The 20,848-nt window shown below is 42.8% G+C and overlaps 1 protein-coding gene across 3 annotated transcripts; it reads left to right on the top strand.

The window, feature by feature from the left end:
- Positions 1-94: 94 nt before the first annotated feature.
- fbrs (fibrosin) lies at positions 95-20,131 on the top strand. Of its 3 annotated transcripts, none has more exons than XM_015029123.1 (18): positions 95-1,799; positions 5,007-5,180; positions 5,502-5,528; positions 5,627-5,656; positions 5,843-5,891; positions 7,375-7,708; positions 7,786-8,018; positions 9,395-9,639; positions 9,759-9,803; positions 9,957-10,055; positions 10,243-10,326; positions 10,502-10,540; positions 12,760-12,831; positions 12,964-13,099; positions 13,548-13,628; positions 13,712-13,795; positions 17,398-17,614; positions 18,373-20,131. In XM_015029123.1, the coding sequence occupies exons 1-18, from the start codon at positions 1,494-1,496 to the stop codon at positions 19,952-19,954; spliced, it is 3,837 nt and encodes a 1,278-aa protein (XP_014884609.1). In that variant the 5' UTR covers positions 95-1,493; the 3' UTR covers positions 19,955-20,131. The 3 variants fall into 3 exon arrangements, with proteins under 3 accessions (XP_014884609.1, XP_014884610.1, XP_014884611.1); XM_015029124.1 differs by having other exon boundaries at positions 7,789-8,018; XM_015029125.1 differs by having other exon boundaries at positions 7,792-8,018.
- The last annotated feature ends 717 nt before the right edge of the window (positions 20,132-20,848 follow it).

A 20,848-nucleotide genomic window follows, 5' to 3' on the forward strand; every position in this document is an offset into this window, starting at 1 on the left:
TTACTGGAAAACCTCCTGACTGTCCTGAATTTAAGCGCAGTGTCCGCTTGGGGGCGACATAGCTCAGTCCAGCTCTAATCAGCCAGCCAGATGACTGAGGAAGAAGAGCTGCGCACACAATGCACAGCACGGCTGACAAGGGTTGTGTCTGCCTCATTTTCACCATTAATTCCCAGTTCCGTGGAAACTTGCGAAAGAACAGCGGAGCCATTCTGTATTCCTCTCGCAATATGTGTGGAGTCCGAGCTCAGCGCGATTGAGACATCGCTGAGCGGAAGTTCAACTTCTTCCAAACATTGGATTATAAGGAGGACTTCATGCAGGAGAAGACCAGCCCGATGGGGGCTCAAGTACCGACACCCTGTAAATCGAAATCGAGGCTTTAAAATTTGGGCCTCAGAGGTTTTTGTTGTTACGAACGGAGAACGACGGGGGAGTTGTGTTTGATAAGGCGAAACATTAAAGCTCTACGCTTGTTTCGCAGTTTAAAATTTACGTACGTTATATTAGCCTTCCTTAAAATCTGAGAGGTTCTTGCGGAAGGCTAACAGCTAGCTGCTGTGGTAGCGACGTTACGTCTTTCTTTTGATGAATTCAACCATCACCATCGGCCATTAAATCGTCAACAGGAGGAATATTTGCTCTTTTTGGCGGATGGATCTAAGTCCAACTCTACAGCTCGACCTGTCAGTCTTTGGAGACATTATAATAATATAGGTATATTCTTAGGTTCCGAGTATATATAATATTGTATCGCTTTAGCTGTGCTATCCGAAACAGCTAAAGACTGATTAACGAGTTCTGTTAGGCTTTGCTATTTATAGTTAATTAGCTTGTTTAAGTAGTTACATTCATATTCATTAACTTTGTCTGTCAATGTTAAACTTTGACATTAATGTTAAATATTATTGGGAATAGTAGGTTATTGGCCTTGCTAGCCAGCTAGTCGTATGTCATTATTGCTAATAAATTTGTCGGCGTGTACAGAAAAAAAATTCCAGAGAAAATCGGATTGATTGTGAAAAGGATTTCTGATGATGTCGTACTTTTTAATGGGTAATATATAAGCAGTCTGCTTTGGCCTGTCTGGCCCTTATCTAGACTTGTCTTTTTTTGTTTACATGCGTCTTGTTAGCTCATATTAGCCTCAGAGGAAACACAGTCAGCTATGTCCTGACATCTGCGTGACGTTCTGGATGTTTGATATTCCCGTGTGGATCTAAGTCTGTGTTCAAATTCAGTGAAATGACACTAAAAATTCGCAAAAAGAAAGGCGCTGATGCCAGCAGACTGCTGTCAGGGGACGGTAAATAATAGCCACTGGTTCCATTAACGCCATTTTAACAGGGGCTCCCTCTTAGGGCCTGTGTGTGGTGTGGTTGTTTTTCCTTTTCCTTCTTTTAAATTTACGGTTCGGTGCCTTCTGCCGGACCGGGACTGAAATAAAGTGCCTTTGGTCCCATTGGAGCTACAAAGGAAGGCGGCCTCCGACTATGGAGGGTCCGAGCCGAAGCGCTGGAATGAGAAAGAGCCGACGGTCCCGTTCGCAGCGCGACAGGGAGCTGAGGCGGCGGAGGAGAGTGAACCTGGCCGAGGAGCGGGCCACATCCCTGTCCTCGGGCTCCGACCGAGAGGGACGCGGGACGAATAATGTCCTGGGTCCCGGAGGGAGAGAACGTCGGCCCGTATTTGGGAGACACAGGCCTCCGCGTCGGAGGAAGAGGGAGTCTGTGTCCTGCGAGGAAGACATCATTGACGGCTTCGCTATTGCGAGCTTCATCAGCTTGGAGGCACTGGAGGTAAATATCTTAATTTGACACCAGCTGTCATTCATCAGTCAGGAGCGGACCTCAGTGACGGATTAGTGCGGCCTACTCTTTCTTTTATTGTTATATTTTGGTTCAGTTTTCTTTAGAACGGTTATCTGTCAAAAAAAAAAAAAAAGAAGACACATTTCACCAGAAAGAATAGTTTGGACGACATTTAAGGGACAAGAAATTCACGTGAAGCTGAAATCTGGGCTAATTTATTCCTTGAGTTTACATAAACCCATTTAAAACGCTGTGATTCAAAGTCACAGAAATGTTTAGTTTATCCGATAATGTGTTGTTATTATTATTTAAATTAGCCAAAAGGTCATGTTGATTACTCTGTAATATATTCCCCCAAATCTCCACAGAATCGCAATTGCTCTTGCAGTATCTTTCTGCAAAACTGCAATTGCAAAGAACTGCTTGGGTGCAGTATTTGGTTGGAGAACCTCTCAAATTACCAGCATTGAAACTACATATCAATAATAAATTAATTGAAACAAGAGCCACTTTTACTATTATTTATGCCCACAACTGATTAGATCTTGGTGACCAAACTCGAACGCTTCGGGAAAGCAGCGGGGACCTTGCGACGATGGAATAGCCGCAAACGAGTAGTGAAGAAAATATGGGTTAATTAAAACTTATATTGCCATAGCAATATTTAACAATAATTATTTCAGTGTTGTTTTCATCCTGTCGAAACAAAATAAATTCAGTTCCTTCATTTTTCCAGTAAAATATTGCCTGAAATTAATCTGGCATTAACCATTTTTGATGGAGCCTGGCATTTAAAAAGGGCAATATTAATAGCTTTGAGAGAACTAAAGTGACAAAGTTTAGTTTTTTAACACCTGATGTTACTTAAAAATTGTGACCTGTTTTGAATTTATTGGTAATTACTCCTCGTTGCTGTGAGAAATCCATTGTTTCTGACATGGTGTTAAACCTAAACTATTACTACTACTTGAAAGAATCGATAAATCAGTAGATTGGCGCACCAGTTGCGGCCGATAATTCACTGATACCAACACACCGCGTGAAAGACGTCAGGTTGAATTGATTAGTTTTTAGACGATCTGTTCCTTGGCGTAAATAAACATATCCCAGGAGAGCCCGGCACCCCACCCCTTCTGATGGGTTTTGGAGATTCCTCAATTATTTATGGCCTAATTCCTGCAGGCATTGATGAGTTGTCTAATGGCTCTTTTGTTAAGGAGGCAGAAGTGGAGTTAAAATGTGCATTTCCTCTTAGTTTACGTTTTATTGTCCAAGTAGCTGAATTAGGTTTCTTGAACCAACATTTTTGGTTAATAATTTAGGTCAGTTGTACTTAGAAGGACAGAGTGAGACCTCTGTCATCTCACACACACACACACACACACACACTCACACACACACACAGAAGGCAAATGATGTACAAGTCCTGATGTAGAGACACGCAAAGTGACTGTGTTCTCCTGGACAGCTTTATTTTCCAGTCAAATCAACCAGCGAATTTCACGACCGCTGATTGGTTACCTTTCCAGTCCGATGCACACCAAGGCTTACCTGTCTTCGCAGGATTTGTTCAAATCTGCCTTGAAATGATACGATCCAATTACTGAAATTTAGTCCAGTTATGTCCACATTTTAGACCCAATCTATTTAAATTATTTCACTCTTGATTAGCACGTAGGGCGCTTACGCATCTCACCGAAAAGAAACAGATGCCACAGATTAAGTTCCCCACTGTGGTTTGGGAAACCGCCTTGTGTAACTCAACTTGTTTTTAATATTTTAAGCTTCCGACACTAAAATAAAACGCCTTACTCATACCCTTTCTTCAGCAGCGGCTTACATTTTCTTAGAACGGTTGAAGTTCTGACTAATCAGCCCATTGTTTCCAGTGTTGTTTAAGAGAGGAGGGAAAAAAAAAGAGGGTTTGCTTAACAAAAAAAGAAAAAAAATCTGTTTTTTTATACCAACCTCTTATTTAACACTTCAGCAGGAAGTCAGACACTTGGATACCTCTGTGGTGTAGTTTAAGAAGCGGAAGTAATTGTGTTTGCATGACAGCTACACCCGTCATTGGGGTGCGGCTGATAAACCACAATGTACCTGCATCTGGCATTAGGAGTTCCTGTTGAAATGTAACTCCTGATAATGATTATTTAAAAAAAAAAAATGCTGCGATCGGGACACTGGCCCAATACTTGGGATGACAGCGGGCTGATTTTTTAAAAATTTATTTTTTAATTAAATCATTTTACCGTTTCAGGTTGGCAGCTTAACAGAGATGCAGCTCGGTAGCTGCGGTGCCCAGAGCTTGATGTAGTCAGAAAACTGGAGTCACTCTGGTGCCAGAGTAAGGTGCCTTTCAATGCTCAAAGTCATTGAAAGGACTTTGAGCAGCATAGCAGGGCTGCAGTTAACAGTTATTTTAGTGGTTGATTATTCCGATGATTAATCGATTAATCAGATTAAAAAAAAAAATTGCCACATTTTGCAGATTTTTTTGAATCAACAGTTTAAGCCTTATATTAAATGTGTTATAAGATGCATATAGACAAATTAAATTAAAGTTTTTAATTAAGAAAAATAAGAGAAGCTTTGAGTTAAACACATTCACAGACAAAGTGTTATCTTAAATATTTATATATTTTGTATCGTTTTGGGTTTATATCTGCTCTGAGTGTGTTCTTTCAGAAACTTTTTTTTTTGGCAATTAATCGATTAAATTAATCAACGGTGATTTCAGTAATCAATTCGTCAAGATTAATCCGATTTATTGTGTCAGCCCAACAGTGCTACATGAAATTTTGCTGGTTTTTGAAACCGTTGCTCGTTTAAACATTGCTGTATGATGTTATTGGTTACGTCTGAGTCTACACAATCTTGGGGAAAATATCAGATTGCGGTGATTGTGTTATTGGAACTAAACCATAACGTCTTCTCTCCACTTTTTCTTGCACGTTACCACAATACTGCTGCCCCTGAGCTGCAGCATCACTCACCAAGCTCTAAGTCAAGTGTGGTCAGTGAACGTAGCACCCAAATAGGAGGATTTTGAGTCTTGGAAATCGACTGGCCAATCAGATATTGCATCCAAGCAGTCGTCCACTATTGCAACATTTCAGTTCAGTTGTGTTCTGCAGCTCGTGTTATCGTCATTGTTTGCAGACATTAAGACTCTCGGTTCTCCTCCCTTATCAGATGGACTGTTCCTTGAAGCCCAATCAGCGCACCGACATGCTGGGAAGGCAGAACAAGAGGAAGAGGGGCCCGGAGGAGAACGGCAGAGGGCCGCTCTCGGAGCCCGAGGAAGGGGCCCCGCACAGCTACTCCAGCAGCTACTTGAAGAGGAGAAGCAAGAGACGAAAGATGGAGGTAAAGGCAACAGCTCACGACGCCAGGATGGCTTTAGCGCTCCAGTTGGCTGCGCAGGCACTTAGTCTGCTCAACGTGCAGATAATTCCTGATCAAACAACCGTGTTTATAGTTTTGCGGCGCTAATGACCTGTATATCCTGCTATTCAAAGTGAGCCAGTAAAACTGGTTCACTGTCACGCTGTTGAGCAACACCTTTTGATACCGGTGTTTCATGGAGTCCCGAAAACTATTCAGCGTGTTGCCAAAGTTAAATCCACTGTGAAATTTTCTACAACTTGTGTAACTTGCCACAACCCTCTCGTATCGTTTGTCTTTTAGGGTTCTCATTTGGAGACGGGCTACATTGTAAGTGTTTCCTGATATTGCAGTCAGTTATTAATATCTTTTTTCACGTAAATGTCGACATAGATGCTTATTTTTTCTTTTTCTCGCCCTTCTTTCAGTGCGACACAGAGAGTGACACTGGAGATAAGGTGTGTGTGTGACCTAATGTCTGACGAAATATCTTTGTTTTTCTTCAGATTAGGTGATTAGTAATGTTAGTCATAGGAGGTTATTGCTGTTTTTTTTTCCTGATTGGTGGAATAATTTGCCTGAAAATAGATTGATGATTTGTGTCCCTTCCTTATTTATTTATCTCTTACTTTTTGCTTGTGCAGGCCTCCGACAATGAAATGGATCCAGTGTTCACAGTCAGCACCAGAAAAGGTTTGAAAACTCTTCAATTTTCACTTTAACGAAGAGAGCACAAGGAAAGAGCAGACGTTTGTTGCATCTCAGCTAGTTTTAGTTTTTGCGCCGTTTTCTGAATTGGACTTGGTCGGCGTGTGCCCGGCTCAGGACATGCTTCATTTTAGCTACGGTTGTGTAAAATCTGAAACGGTTCCTTCCTTCTCATGGTAGCATCTCAGAAGAATCGGCAGTGTCACTGCTTTGTCTTACACCAGAATAACTGGTAAATATAAATAGTGTTGAACTGAGAAAAGTTGCTGTGGTGTCTTCCTTGAAGTTTTTCTTTTTTTTTTTTTTTATTCACCATGAGTTTGTCAGATACAGCTTCCTCTTTATGATAAAGGTGAAGTCAGCTTTACTCTCTGCTCTCGTGTCTATGAAAAACGTGCCGTTCTGGCCATTTTCTGCGAGGCAACAAAGCTTGCTTCAGATTGTTCCCAGACGGCGCAGAGTGTGTTTTGCCGTCCTGGATCTTTTCCTCTCTGTATCGTCGTGGCGCTCTGGGTTTAACAGCATGCAGCGGAGTTCCTCAGGGTCTGGAAAGGTCTAGAATTTAAATGTTTTCCAGGCTGGAAACGTTTGTGGAAAGAGCAGTTGTAGACTTTTTATCTGTCCATCCATGCATCTTTCCTTCTATCCTTCTGTCCTTTCTTTTTTTCCTCATCCTCCTTCCCTTTTTTTCCTCCTTTCCTTCATTCTTCCCTTCTCCTAGTTTCTTTTTTCCGTTCTACTTCCTTTCCTTAATTATGTATTTGTAGTTCATTCCTCTTACCCGGTTCTTAATTTTTCCTTTCCCTCTCTTTGTACTTTCTTTCTCCCCACCATCCATGCTCTTCTGTTTCATCCTTCTTTCCCTTCCATTCTTTTACTAGCCTGGTGTCCAGCGCTTTTCTTTCATCGGTCTTTCTTTTTTTCCTGTCACTTGGTCTTCGTCTCTTTTGCAATTTCTTGTTCAATCACTCATCCTCTTTATTTTTTTCTTTCTGTCTTCTTTCCTTTTTTGTCTTCCCTTCTGTACTTATGTTCCCTTCTATATCTTTCTTTCTCTATGAATTTACATTGAATTGTTGTCCTTTTACTTTAAAAATGGTCCGGACCTGGGATGAGAAGTCTGTTGAATCTGAGTCTGGAAATTTAATGGATTTTGGACATGAAAATGTGTGGAAACTTTGTTGCAGTTCTTTTGGTGAGAGCTCACCTTCTAGTCTTCAGGATGATCTTTATCGGCTTATGCAGGCTTGGATAGTTCCTCGTAATTGTTATCATTAGACGTTTTAAGTTTCAGAGAACCAGAATGATGTATAACAAGTTAGTTGTGTGAAACTCAAATTATTTCCTTGTCGGCTGGTAGTACAGCAGAGGAGGAAATGTCAGGTCTCTCAAATTTCAGGAATATTTCTTTGTAGATGTGAAAAACGTCCGCTCGCATTCATGCCTGTTCATCGTCTGTTTTTCTCAGCCGTGGATCCGTCCCCTTCGAACCTGGCCACGGCGGGTAAAAGCTGCCCGCCTCTGTCGGCACGCTGCGGCGGCATCTCGCGGCTAATGGTGACCCCGCGAGTGTCCGGCCTGGAACGAAGTCAGGAGACGAGCCTGGAGCCACACTTCCCAGAGCCGTTTTCTTCTTCTACCTCTCCTGGTCTCATTTGCATGTCTTCCCCCGTCACCGCCTCCGTCGCCGTCCCTCGGCCCAGTCCGGTCAACGGGAACGGCACTCGCCACAACGGGAGTCCACCCCTTTCCAAGCCCAAGCCGTACGGTTTGCCTCCTCGGTCTCAGTCCATCTACAACAGGTCGGCTTCTCGTGGATGAACGTCATCGCTGCTGCTGCCTGGTTCCCTTCAGTGTCTGATTTTCTTGTTTCTCTCAGCAGCGGCGCTCCAGTCAAAACTCCATCGTCTGCGTCGTCTGTCGCCACTTCCTCGGCCTCCATGCGCCCTCCGACTCCTTCCACTAGCGTGTCTCTGCCCTACAGTCGGGGCTCGGGCTCCTCGGGGCCTCTCCGACCCCCGTCCCGAGCCAGCTCCGGGGCCATGTTCACGTCTTCGCCCGGCCTGCCTCCGCCGCCGCCTTTGCTTCCTCCTGCTCATTCGACAGCTTCAGGTAAACTCAAGGGATCTGCCACAGTTGGCTGCTGTTTGGTTAGCTTAGTTTCTTTTTGTTTCTTTGTCAAGGTAGCGAAATGACTGCAATGTTACCAAAATAAACCAAAATGTAGACACTTCCTCTGTGGGTTGTCTGGGTTTGTCCACGGTGTTGGGGAAGTAGCACGTCTGTGAAGTGAGAACTGATCATATTAGCGCAGCAAGTATTGCATTTTCTTGATGTAAAGCAGAAGTCTTTCTGTTGTCTTCACAGTGGACATTAAAAATTTCTTGAAACAGAAACTAATCCAAGATAAAAAAAAAAAAAAAAAAAAAGTCCAAATCCAATTTAGTACAATTTGGCCAAGTTCCTTCATCTCCAGGAGCTTCGTTCTGCGATTGCAGGTTTCAGCCAATTTAAAAAAAATGTTTTTAAAGAAAATCAGTAAAATTGATTGTTTCCCAGCCTTCGTATTCATATTTTGAAAAGGGGCATCAAGACTAGCGCCAGAAGCTGATGTTAATAAAACATTGCCTGGTTTAAGGAAAAATAGTTTTTCCGAGATTTGATATCGGTCTGAAAAGCATCAATAAGTGGCACTGCTGTTAGTGTAATGTGGCAAAACACTATTACAATCAAAATAATTTCTTTGCGTTTAGAAGAATTAAATTTTTTGTAAGTCATGTCTCAAGTAGTCGCCTTGCAGTCATTCTGCAGCAAGCGGGGCAGATTTAGCTCTGGCTTTTATTCTCCATTCCTCTGGAGAATAAAAGCCAGAAAGTCTGCCGTCGTCTCACGTCAGACGACTATAGACAGCAGAAACAGCGTGGTGGTAAACCTTTGTGGTTTTATCTCTTTAAAACTGTGCCCATGCCAACTTAGCTCATGCCTTGTCACAAGTGATGCAACTTCCTATTTTCACTTCCTGTCTGCTTCTTATTTAACAAAAAAATATTTTAAAAATTTGCAATTTAATTTAATCTCCATATCTTGGGATCCTCTTAAGAAATGTCGGTTTCTGTCAGCTGCTTTTCTCCAGCAAAGTGACTCCACACTACCGTTCAGTTCCCCTTAAGCTCCCAATGGCGTCTGCAGCAGCAGCAGCTTGTTGGCATGACCGCCCCCAAGTGGTCGGTTGTAGAAACTGAACACTCTTCCTTACAATTAAAACTTGCCGTTCTGTTTTATTAACATTTTCCATTACTTTTTAAATTTACTTGCCTTAGGAAAGAGGCAGATGCAAATTTCCAACCCTGGTAACACTTCAAAAAAAAAAAAGAAATTCCTGGTGTTTATTTGTTTCTGTTTCCATCATATTATTAATTAGATAGCCAAACTGTTCTAGGTTTTATTTCCACGTGTCGACTCAAGCCATAAATCTCGATTCCCTCCAGAGCGCGAGGGCAGACGCAGCGTGCCGGGGGCCGAGAACAACTCTGCGGCGGCGGGCCGCAGCACCCCCGGCGGTCCGTCGGCACCGAATTCCTCGTCAAGCTCGTCGGGCAGGACGTCCCAGAACCAGACGAGCGTGCCGCCGCTGGCTTTCCAGTTCCATCAGCACAACCACCAGCACCAGCACACGCACACCCACCAACACTTCACACCCTTCCTGCACCCCTCGGCCACGGCGCCGCCGCTGGTGAGCCGTCCTCTGCTGCTCCTCCGAACATCTGTGTTGTGATTTCCAGCGCCTGGAATGTTGACTGTTCTCAGTTTGAGAGGGTTTTTCAAGCCACGCGATTGTTTTCTGTTTTTCAGTTTGAGAAGTTTCCAAGCAAAATGGACGGACTGTACCGACACCCCGTAAGTGTCTTTTAACAATCCTGCTGATTGCGTAACTCGTGATAACTCTAAAGTTTCGGAACGAGTCGTGCCCGGTTTATAAACTTGCGTAGTGTTTCGGTCAGTTTCCTCAGGCCTTTGTTGATCCCTGACTTGGATATCTGTGTGTGTCAGTTCTTCCCACAGTACCCTCCGCCCTCGGTTTCGAGTATTCCGCCTGTTATTCCTCCTGCCGGGCCCTTCGGCTCTTTGCAGGGAGCATTTCAGCCAAAGGTAAGGCAGAATTCCGCCTGCCTGTCTGATAACATTTTAGAGTAAAAAAAATAATAATTTGATGAGTTCTGATTATGCTGCTCAAGTTCTGCTGGCCAAATGCATCATAATTGCTAGATTTGCCTTCATTTAGCAGGGCTGGTGGATCATTGGGGTGTGGCTCATGTGTGTGTGCTGTGTTTGACAGCCTCTTGTCCCTCAGGGAACGGCTCCTGATTTAACGGCACGACTCGGGGTTGTCTCTCACCACCTGCAGACCAAAGATCACAGGGTAAGGACAAGGAGCCGACAGCAGCTCCAGACTGAAATGTAAAATACTGACATGCATAGCTAATTGGGCCAGGATGTGCCGTAACGCGAGTCAGAGCAGCAACTGGTGCAAAATGTCATTTTCTAAGTGACGTCAGTTGATTAAAGGTGATTTTTGGTCTTCTGTTCTCTCGTAGCTAACTGATCCATTTGGGACGTCACTGAAAATCAGTAATGTAAGCAAACAAAAGGTTTTTGAATCTATTGGTTCCTCTGAAGGTGTGCAGTCGAGATTTTTTTTTTAAAAGTGAGGTTCTGTTGAAAGGTGCAAGGATTTGGACTTAAAGCAACTCTAGTAAGAAATGACTGTTTATGCAAACGCTCTTTTACAAACTTTTTTTCTTTACCAACATTTAATGCCAATCATCAGCCCACTATACTGCTGTAATTATCCTGCTTTATATTTGCATGATTGAGAATTTTCCTCTGTCTCAATAAATTTGTACTTTCCTATTTCTGTCGAGCTAAAAAGATTTTCACATTTTGTAAAACTATTTTTTTTAACAAGTTTTATTAATAACAGCAGCATCTGTGTAATATTTCTAGATTAACATTCGTATATTTTGTCATTCTTCAGCGATTTCCAAACCCATTAAGCTCCACAGAGGAGTAAAGGTTTAAACCAAAGTAAATACATTTAAAATAAATTCTGAATTACAATTAGTTTTCCTCCTATCTGCGTACGTCTGCCCACGTTTAAACTTCAAGTAATCTGCCAAGTGTAAAAAAAAAAAAAGAAAAAAAAATTAGTTGGATATTGCTAATTCAAGCAGCCTGTTCCGGACAACCAGAGCTACTTAACCTTTGACCTCAGTAAATGAGTCATTAGGGCTGCGCTATATTAGGACGTTGCATTGGGAGGCTATTGCCTCAAACACTCTCTGGCCTGAAGCATCTTGGGATCTGTCATCTGTGTGAGCTGGGATGCATAACGCCTTTAAATAATGCATAATAAGGAAGTCCTTTGAAGCGTTGTTAATGTACACAGATTTAATGATGAGGATATATTGTCCATGAAGTGAATTATTTAAAAAGACCCTACAGTTCACGTTAGTTTTTTGCACGAGCAAAAATGCCATTTTCATCCAAAAATAAAAGCGGCATATTTCAATGTAAAAATCATGTTGCGCTTCGGGTTTTCTGTCGACGAGTTCAGGATGTGTAATGGGTCTTTACGTGGCCTGCGGTGCAGAAAATGCTCAGGTCTGCTTCACACCATTGCTTTGTTTGCGCCGAGCTGGTATCTGCAAAAATGATGATTATTTACGCAGGAAATTGAGGTAGGAGGTGGCGCACCACAAATAATATTCCTGCGTGAGAGAGTTGATCATGTGAAGCGTTTTGGTTCATCGTCAGGCTACCGAGTTTGAATAATAAGTCGTGTAAAAATCAGTAAGTGAATGTTAACCACTGCTTTATAGTTGCTCAGAAAGCATAATGTTATTGTTTTATGATAACCTTAGTAATATTACTCCAGTATATATCCATCGCCACATTTTTTTTTTACATTTATGTATAACATTTGAATGTATTACGACACACAAACTGAGAAAACAAAGGCGAAGGTATTTAGTCTCTTCGACAGAAATCGCTCAGCTGTTTTACGAAACGAGTAGCGTGAAGCAAATCTGTTCCAAGCATCTGGAGAGAACTCGGGTCACTCCAGAAGTTTCTGTAACATCAGACGAAAACGACATCAGTGATGCACTGCCTCCTACCCCAAAATCCCCCTTTTAAACAATTGTTGCCCTAAGTGAACGCAGTAGTAATTTAGAGGTTCATAAAACGGCGTTTGCATAAGCTGTTGTTTGAGATTAGAGTTGTTTAAAACTGTAGAAGTCTGGGACTAACTTATCTGGATTTCTTCTAAATGGAAACACCAGGAAGTATCTGCTACACGGAAGATGTCGACTTCATGCGATCTTTAAACAGAATCTCAGTTCTAAAAATCCTGGACTGGCCCTTTAAGTCTTGATACTTCTTTCACTTTACACTACTGTCACATCCACTATTGACTTCTGCGGGTCTTTTCTGTCCTTGTGCACCAACTCCCAAGTATTTCAGACCCAGAAATTGTGAACTATATGTAACTTTTTCTTTCATTCCAACTGTGTTTTACGATTTTTTCATTTTTTTCCATTCTGCTGTGTGTGTGTGTGTGTGTGTGTGTGTGTGTGTGTGTGTGTAGTTGTATATATATGTGTGTGTGAATATACCAAAACCTAAACTGGTCCGTAGTGAGTAGCCTTTAGCCTTATCTCCAGCTGTAAAGTCAGGCGCTGTGTTATTTCTGAACTGCATGAAGAACGCCTGACTTGGTGTTAAAACTCTAAAACTGCACATGCAATATTGATGGGATAACGGAGCAAAGCCGTTTGATTTTTGTGCTTTGCAGAAACCAGGAAAATGGTGCGCTATGCATGTTCATGTGGCCTGGATGATTCTAAGCCATCAGAGAAAAGTCAAGGTAAAAAAAAAAAAAAAGGCTATGAACGATATCAGCATATTTTGATTACGCACTAAGATGGTAAAATGTTTTTCTGTGGGCTTGTGACAAATGAACTGTTCAAATCTGATCTTTTTTCCTTTTCTTTTAAAGCTGATGCAGGCCGATCCTCACAAGTTGGACTTCCGAAGTGACCTGCTGTCCCGGTTTTCAGGCGCTGTGGGCCTGGGAGGAGCCTTGCCTCCGACTCATGATTTGACTAGACCTCCGAGTCTTTTCCCAGCCGCAGGTACTGCAGGCCGAAGTAATCCTAAAAGGGATGATTGCAACCGTCTCCCTACGTGTTTTTGCTGATTATTAAACAGATTTTTGCATCCGATAAAGATATGGAGTAGTAAATGTTAACCCAGGAAGGGAGTTCTAATAACAAGAAGCTAAATAATCACCTTCATACTTTATTTAATGTGGTCATTTTTGGCTGAAACTACAACTAGAATTGGATGATTTGACAAAATATCAAAAAAATCCTTTCTCATATAACTACAAGGCCCTTTTTGACTTTGTATTCTTTACATGACAACATTATTTCCTTGCTTTAACTGCATAGTGTTTAATTCCTGCGTATGTGTTTCACCTTTACACCGCTTGTAAATGTACTTTTTGTGTGAAGTCATTTGATGCGGTTCGATTCGCTCTCTTTGACAGGTTTTGTTTTCTTTCTTCTTCCCCTCCCTCAGGCGCAGTCAATCCCTCGTCGGCACCTTTCATCTCCCCATCAGCGCCGCCTTCCTCCTTCCTTCCACCGGCTGCACACTTGGGTATTTTAATTCAACTTGAAATACTGACGTTGTCCAGCAGAAAGTTTGTGCCCACCTGTTCTGAGGGTTGTCCTGTGCTTTAGATCCTTATGGTCGATCCCCTCCGTTTGCTCCACTGGGAGCCCTTGGTTCTGGTGCCTTTGGAGGACTTGGCAGCCCAGCACTGGGTCAGTTTTGCAGTTTCAGCACACTTTTAAACACGAACCAGAAAGGACGGGTTAAGATTTTCTAAATTTCTTATTTTTTTCTGCAATCTACATGTCAAAAGTGGGCGATCTAAACTAGAGAACGACGTTCTGTGGGAACTACACATGGTAGTCGCCCAGGAAGATGTTTATACGGAGAAGGCACTGTTTGAGTAAACCAAGGCTTTTCTTAATAATAAAAAAAATGACTCATTGGCGCTTATCTGAAACTTGGAAATGTTTCAGTTTCATGTCTGAACAATCTTCAAGTTTCTACCTTTAATTTGCTTATTTTACCACTAAAATCTGAATTGGATGCACTTAGAAATCCGTAGAAGTCCTTTCAGTTTTATGACTTGCTGTCTCCTGTGGATGTTAATCATAAACAATGTTGAAGGTAGGTACATTTAGAGTGTACTGTGAGAAGATGAGCTGACCAGGCGTTTGAAATGTCAGGATTTCTGAACCGAGACTCTTTCAAAAGCTTCAAAGTGGTCATTCTTATTCTCTGGATTTTTACTGAATGAAGGTGGGGGGAAAAATAGATATTTATTGAATGTAAAACATAAACTGCTTGAGCATTTGATCCTCACTTCCAAAATCCCAAACTATCCTGTTAAGCAAGAAGCAATCACAACAACAATGGGCCTCAGCAAATTTGTCTAAATAGTGAGGCACTTTAAGTAGATGTCTAACGTTGGACCTCCCAGCTTCACCGTCCACTTTGAGGCTCTGTGCTGCTTAGATATAATCCTTTCCTCTCACATGCACAAACAGGAGCGCACAAAAACTCAACTAAAATTCAACTGAAACTCGTCCAGCATGATCCAGTCAAAAGAGCGTCTGTTAAATGTGATATTTCCAGGGTTCTTCAAATATCCAGAGCGTGAGGTTTCCAGACTTGAGTTTCTATTCAAGGAGATATAAATCAGAAACAATCCATATAATACAGGTAATCCAGGTGCACAGAGAGAGGCCATCGATAACACTGCCAAACCAGAAATGAACAAGCATTGTGGTGTTTTATGATTTGTGAAAACATTCAGAAAATTTAAGGGAAAAAAAAGGAAAGCTGTTATTTCCAAATGTCATGAATGGTTTAAAAGAAAATTATATCCAAGTGTAGAAAGGGTTGTACAGATTTACAGTTTTTCATTTCTAGAACTAGAATGTGTTCGAAATATTTCTTTCCTTGGTTTCTTAAGGTCAAAGCCGACAAATTGTTTACATTAGGAGCTAATATTGGGGTATAGAGCACAAAAATGAATTCAGTTTGTCATGTGTTCACTTCATGATTACAATAGTTACTGAAGGAAACGGTTTCTGATGTCCAGCTAAGGCTGCACGATGTTTGACTGGAGTAGGAATATCCTTTATTGCCCTACAGTGGGGGAGTTTCTGTGCAACAGCAGCAAAGTGACCGGCAATAACAGCAGATAGACTCACAAAAAGACAGAATATAAAAACAAAAATACTGTACAGTAAATACTGTAGTGGGAAAACTTTCAGCATAAATGCCAGGTAGCTATAAAAAAAAAAAAAATACTCCAGTCCAGAGGAATGTGCAACTGAGTTGGTTGATTTAAAAAAAAAAAAAGTCTACAAAATGTGCATATCTCTTTCAGCATTAAAAGACAGACTATTTACAATTAGTGACGATTAAAAAAAAAAAAAAAACCTGTGCAACTTTGTTGGGAAACTTTGTGATCATAGAAGTGAAGGTATCTGTTGCAAACAACAAGCATTTCTTTCCCTCCTCTGTTTCCCCGCTGCCATCTCAACACGCCAATAAATTTATTTTGTAACGATCAGAGATGTTGATGCGGATTTTCACATCGCCGCTTTTTGCACAGCTCTGACCTTCGATGCAGTTCACGTCTACTTCAGGAGTTGCAGATGACATTTTACACATCCCGGATAAATTACAAACGATCTTACTGCAAATTATTTACTACTAAATATCTTGCTACACATGTTTGTAGTAAGATAAAAGTTAAGAGATTGAGGTATTTGAACCAAAAAAGGTTAAAACAATGTAACTGTGCCAGGTGGAAAGAAGCAGCCTATAAGGACTTCAACATGCCTCTGCTGACAGTAACCGTGTCTCTTTATATGAAATACCTCAGAGATATTGAAGATGGCACCTTCTTCCCCAAGTAACCGCATCCACACCTAAGATTGTTGGCCATATGATTTGATGGTACTTAAGTTCAGTCTATCAGCAGCGGTGGACGGAGCCGAGTCTGTTTGCTGGTTCAAAAAGTCCGAATGCCTGGGATTTGATACAAAATGTCACCCAAAATGTTCTTTTCAACAATGTTGTGCATTAATAAAAGAGAATATGTTGATTGATGGGGTGCTCTGGAGATGAAAGTACAGCCTAAAGAAGTTTTGAGTGCAGTTTCAAAGATTAATAGTTTGAGCTCACAATGAAGAACATTATAAAATAGAATTGTTTTATTTGACTTCTACTATTGGAGGTTTTGTTTTTATGGGATTGTGTTATTGCTGGAGTTAACAGAATGTCAGACACTAGTGTTCATAAAAATGTCAAATATTTAAATTTGTCTGAACATGCAGAGTTCATTCTGCTTCAGTGAGCAATAGAAATTAATCGATTAAGAGATGTTTGATGGAAATCAGGCTAATTTGATCCCTTCAGTTTTGTCATCTGAGGAAACTAAAGTCTACAAAACCCTCATTTAACCGTTGGTTCCTCATTCTGTAGAGAAATGTCAGCAGTTTGAAGTATGGGTTGACTCCTGGCTCCCGTTGTTTAAAATCATGAATAATTTGATCCCTTTCGGTAAAAAAGCGGCTGACATGCGCCGTATGTTGTGTTTTGCGTTCTCCCACTCCTTGTCTTAACTCTGCCTGAAATTTGTGATCCATGCTTCTTTCCCCTCTTAATGTTCTTCTCTCCTGTCTCATAGCACAGCTACAGCTCAGCTGTCACAGCGACATGCTGTGAATGGCTGTGCTGGGGTTTGTCATTGATATACAAGCAAAAGGTTGTATGCATTAATTTCAGTAGCTGCCAGTTCTGGGTGCAGTCCAAACGCCAGTGCACCGACAGGGGTATGCACGTTTACTGCAAAACGGGAAGACAAATGTGGTGTGTTGGGAAGCGTTCCCAACGTTTAGTTGTGTTTAATCAACTAGACTGAACTGGGTGAGGTAATAGAAGTACCCAGTACTAAACTGCAACGTTGCACAGTTGCAAAAAAAAAAAAAAGTATTATTTAGCAAGGACAAACTTATTTTCATATGCAAGTTTTTGTTTTCTTGCAGTAGAAGTTTTTTTTTTTTTTTGCAAGTTTTACGAAATTGTTGCACACAAGTTTAGAGGTAACATTGTGATCTCTGTGTGCTTTTCCCCCCCTGTTACTAATTATTTTATCTGTATCGTATTAGATGCTAACAATAAATTGATGGGAATTGTATTTTTGGTCACACACGATGGCACCAGTAAACGAGTGTGTTCATTTATTCCCTTTGTGTCAGCAAATTTTCTGCGACGTTTAATGATTTAACTGGTTCAGCTGCTTGCTTTTCTAACTATAAAATATCTTTGCCACCTGTAGCCGGCTCCGTGTTTAGCCCTAAAGAGCCTCCACCGAGCGCGGTCGGGGGCTTGCCCACCTCCAACCATCACATCGAGACATGGAACCGTCTACATGGTGGTCCGTCGGTGTTTTCTGGAGGTCCCTGGATTAAAGAAATGGACAAAAGGGATGAGAGAGATCGAGGGAAGGACATGGAGAGGAGAGACATCCCTCACATCAAGGATGAGAAGGACAGGTATTACCGACTTTTATGTTTAAAGCAATAGATTTCATAAATTTGCACGTCTTACAAGTTACAACTACAAATTTCAGTTTGTTTTGTTAGGTTGTATGTTGCATCCCAATAAAATTATAGTAAGAATAAATAGAAGTAGACTTGAAGATGATTGTATCCTGTGGATTTTAGTAATTGGTGCAAAAATAAAACTAGAACTGCACTGCAAAAACACAAAATCTTACCAAGTATTTTTGGCCTAGTTTCTAGTGCAAATATCCTAGTACACTTGAAATAAGACAAAACTAAACTTACAGGTAACTTTTCAGCAATAATTAGGATCTTGTTTCAAGTCAATAATTTTAATATTGATGAAAAAGTACTACTTTTGAATGAAATAATCTGCCAGTGGAGCAAGACATTTTTCATATATTTTAAGTTAAAACGTTTGTTCTACTGGCTTATTTCCTACTCATCAATGATAAGGAATTGTTGATTTCTATATTGTGCTGAAAAGTTACACATAAGTTAGTTTTGTCTTATTTTCAAGTGTGTTAAGTTACTTAGAATAGAAACTAGACCCAACATACTTTTTTGCAGTGTGTGTCAAAACACATTGAAGTCTTAATGTGATAAAAGAGGTGGGGGGCTGCTAAATACTGCTGCAAGGCTCTGATTCATGTAATTTCAGAGATCGAATGAGTAATGAGGAATGTGTTTTAACACAGGTTTCCTATTAGGTTTCCATAGTTTGAACTTCGGGCTCCTTTGTGTTGCAGGGACAGTTTGCTGTACGGCCGACAACCCGTGAGAATGTCTCCAGTTGGTCCGCCCTTCAAGCCCCGCAGTAGCACCCCGGTCAACCACATCAACGGCCACAGCAGCGCCTTGGGAGGGGGCGGCGGACCCATCGAGGACCTGACACGGAGCTTGAACAGAGACAGAGACCGCGAGCGAGAGAGAGATGGAGACAAGAGGCCACTGCCAATGATGTCCTCGAGGGCTCCTCCGCTTGGCTCTTCGTCTTTAGTCGCAGACAGGGACAGGCCTCGATCTTCCTCATCCTCTGTGCTCAACACGCCGCCTCCCTCCCACCGCTCCATCCCATCCCCCATGGACCTTTATCCCCGCTCCCAGGCCCAAGCGGCACATAACCTCCACAACGATCATTCCCAAAGAGACGGTAGCCTCCCTGCTTCTTCCGCAGCTTCTTCCTCCATTTCGTCTTTGTCTCACGTCAAGAAGTCCGACCGCACCACAACGCCCGTTTCCAAACCTTCCCTCTCTCTGCCGACGGTTAAAGTCAAAGAGGAGAGGAAGGAGGAGCCAGAGCACATCCCCATCACCCATCCACCTCCAGCGCCCAGCCACACCTTTGACCGCCCCAACAGCCACCCGCACCACCCCAGTTCTGGCACCCCTTCGTCCTGCTCTTTGTCACTGACTCCCACTCCCGGGGTTCCACTCCCGCCACCCACTCCTAATCCCCCTCCTCACCAACCAGTGATGGACCGCTCACGGCCGTTCGAAGCAATTATGGGAAGCACAGCAGGACTCCTAGTCGGTTCGGCAGGGGAGCGGTTTCCCCACGGACCGCCTCCGGGACAGCCGCAGGGTCCGCACAGCTTCATCTGGGACCACTGGAGGGAAATCATGGCCCATCAGCCGCATCCGCATCGGAGGGAGGCTTTGGCACTTCGGTCAGATCCACATCTGGCCCTACGACACGATCCACACCTGGTTCGGCTTCTCCAACATCAAAGGCACATGGTGGAGGCGGAGAGGGCTGCGGTGGTAGCTGCCGCGGCCGCAGCCGCGCCTCCACACCCTCCGACATCTACCTCCGCCGCCGTCGCCTCCGGCGTTCGCCCGGAGTTCGGCCTGATACCCTTCGATCGCCCTCCTCAGCTGGGACCCCCGGGCGGCGGACTTCTGGATGAGGAGCAAAGAGCCCAGATCCTGAGGGAAGACTTTGAGCGCGCTCGCTACTTTGCAATGCACTCACACCTCCCTCACGGCTCCCATCTCTCGAGCCCGTCGCACGCGGCCGCCGCCGCGGCAGCCGCCGCTCATCTAGAGCAGCTCCATCCCGGCCTTCTGCCTCACTCGCTCCCTTCTGGAGCCAGCCCCGCTTCCCAGCACCACCCGAGCCTCTACTCCCGTCTCGGTCCCATCAACCCGCACCACATGTCCAACGGCATCCTGGCGAAGGACTTGGTGGGGGCTCTGTCGGTGGGGGCGCCGCCGCCGCTCATTCCGTCCATCGCCAGCCGGTCGGCCACGCCGCCGCGCACTTCGAGACTCAGAGGGCCGAGCGAGCTGGCGCTGTACAGCACCCACAAAGACGGAGAGTCCAGATAGTACTGGGACAACACTGGAGGAGACGAAGGGAAATGTCAGGATCACTGTGCTGCTCTCAAACTGCCCCCCCTTTTTCCTCTTGCAGACTACTAAAGCCCTGCCTTCCTAGTTACACAACCAGACCAGCTCCAGTCATCACAAATTTACAGAAAAGACAACAAAGGAAAAAAAACAAAAAAGGAAAAAAAAAAAAAAAAAGTGTAAACTTATCTGGCTGGAGCTGATGGTTTGGATGAATAAGAAAGACTTGGAATATGCTCAGTGGTTTTATCAGTGCAATTTAAAGGTACATGGTTTCTGTGCATCCTTGATGTATTTTTTATATATATATATGGACTGTTGGTTATTAACAGTGCTCAGATTTTGAAAGCTGTAATAAGAGGCAGAGGACAGCTTTCCCCCCCCCCTCATTTATCAGGTGAATTATAATTCATGCTCTTAGGCAAGCCTTCACAAAGTGGGTTGGGAATGATTTTCAGAGGGTTGCACACTTTAAAGATCCTTAACTTGGTTAACTTATAAAATGTTTTCATGCTCTCTTCAACGTAAACCAGGTATTTTAGATGGGGCGCTTTTTTTTAAAAGAAAAAAGAAAAAAAGAGGGAAAGTGGTGCTTTTTCCTTCCTTCTGGATCCATCCAGAAGGAAGAGACAGATTACTGGTGAGACCGTCGAATTCTGATCATTAAACATCTTACCTCAGTTTTCTGCTTTACCCTAACCCTCATCTCCACTCATAATGAGGCTCATCCCTGTTCGGCGGGTTTCTCTTGTTAAAATGAACTGTGCTGCGCTGTGTGAGTAAACGCAGCATTTTAGAGCTTCCTGTTAACTGTTCTCCCAGTTTCCTCTCATCTGTAAGAGCAGGTCCAGATTATAGTAGTCTAGAGAAATT

Source organism: Poecilia latipinna, unplaced genomic scaffold (genome assembly GCF_001443285.1).
Source record: "Poecilia latipinna isolate Pla-1442-1.1 unplaced genomic scaffold, P_latipinna-1.0 Scaffold144, whole genome shotgun sequence".
Lineage (NCBI taxonomy): Eukaryota > Metazoa > Chordata > Actinopteri > Cyprinodontiformes > Poeciliidae > Poecilia > Poecilia latipinna.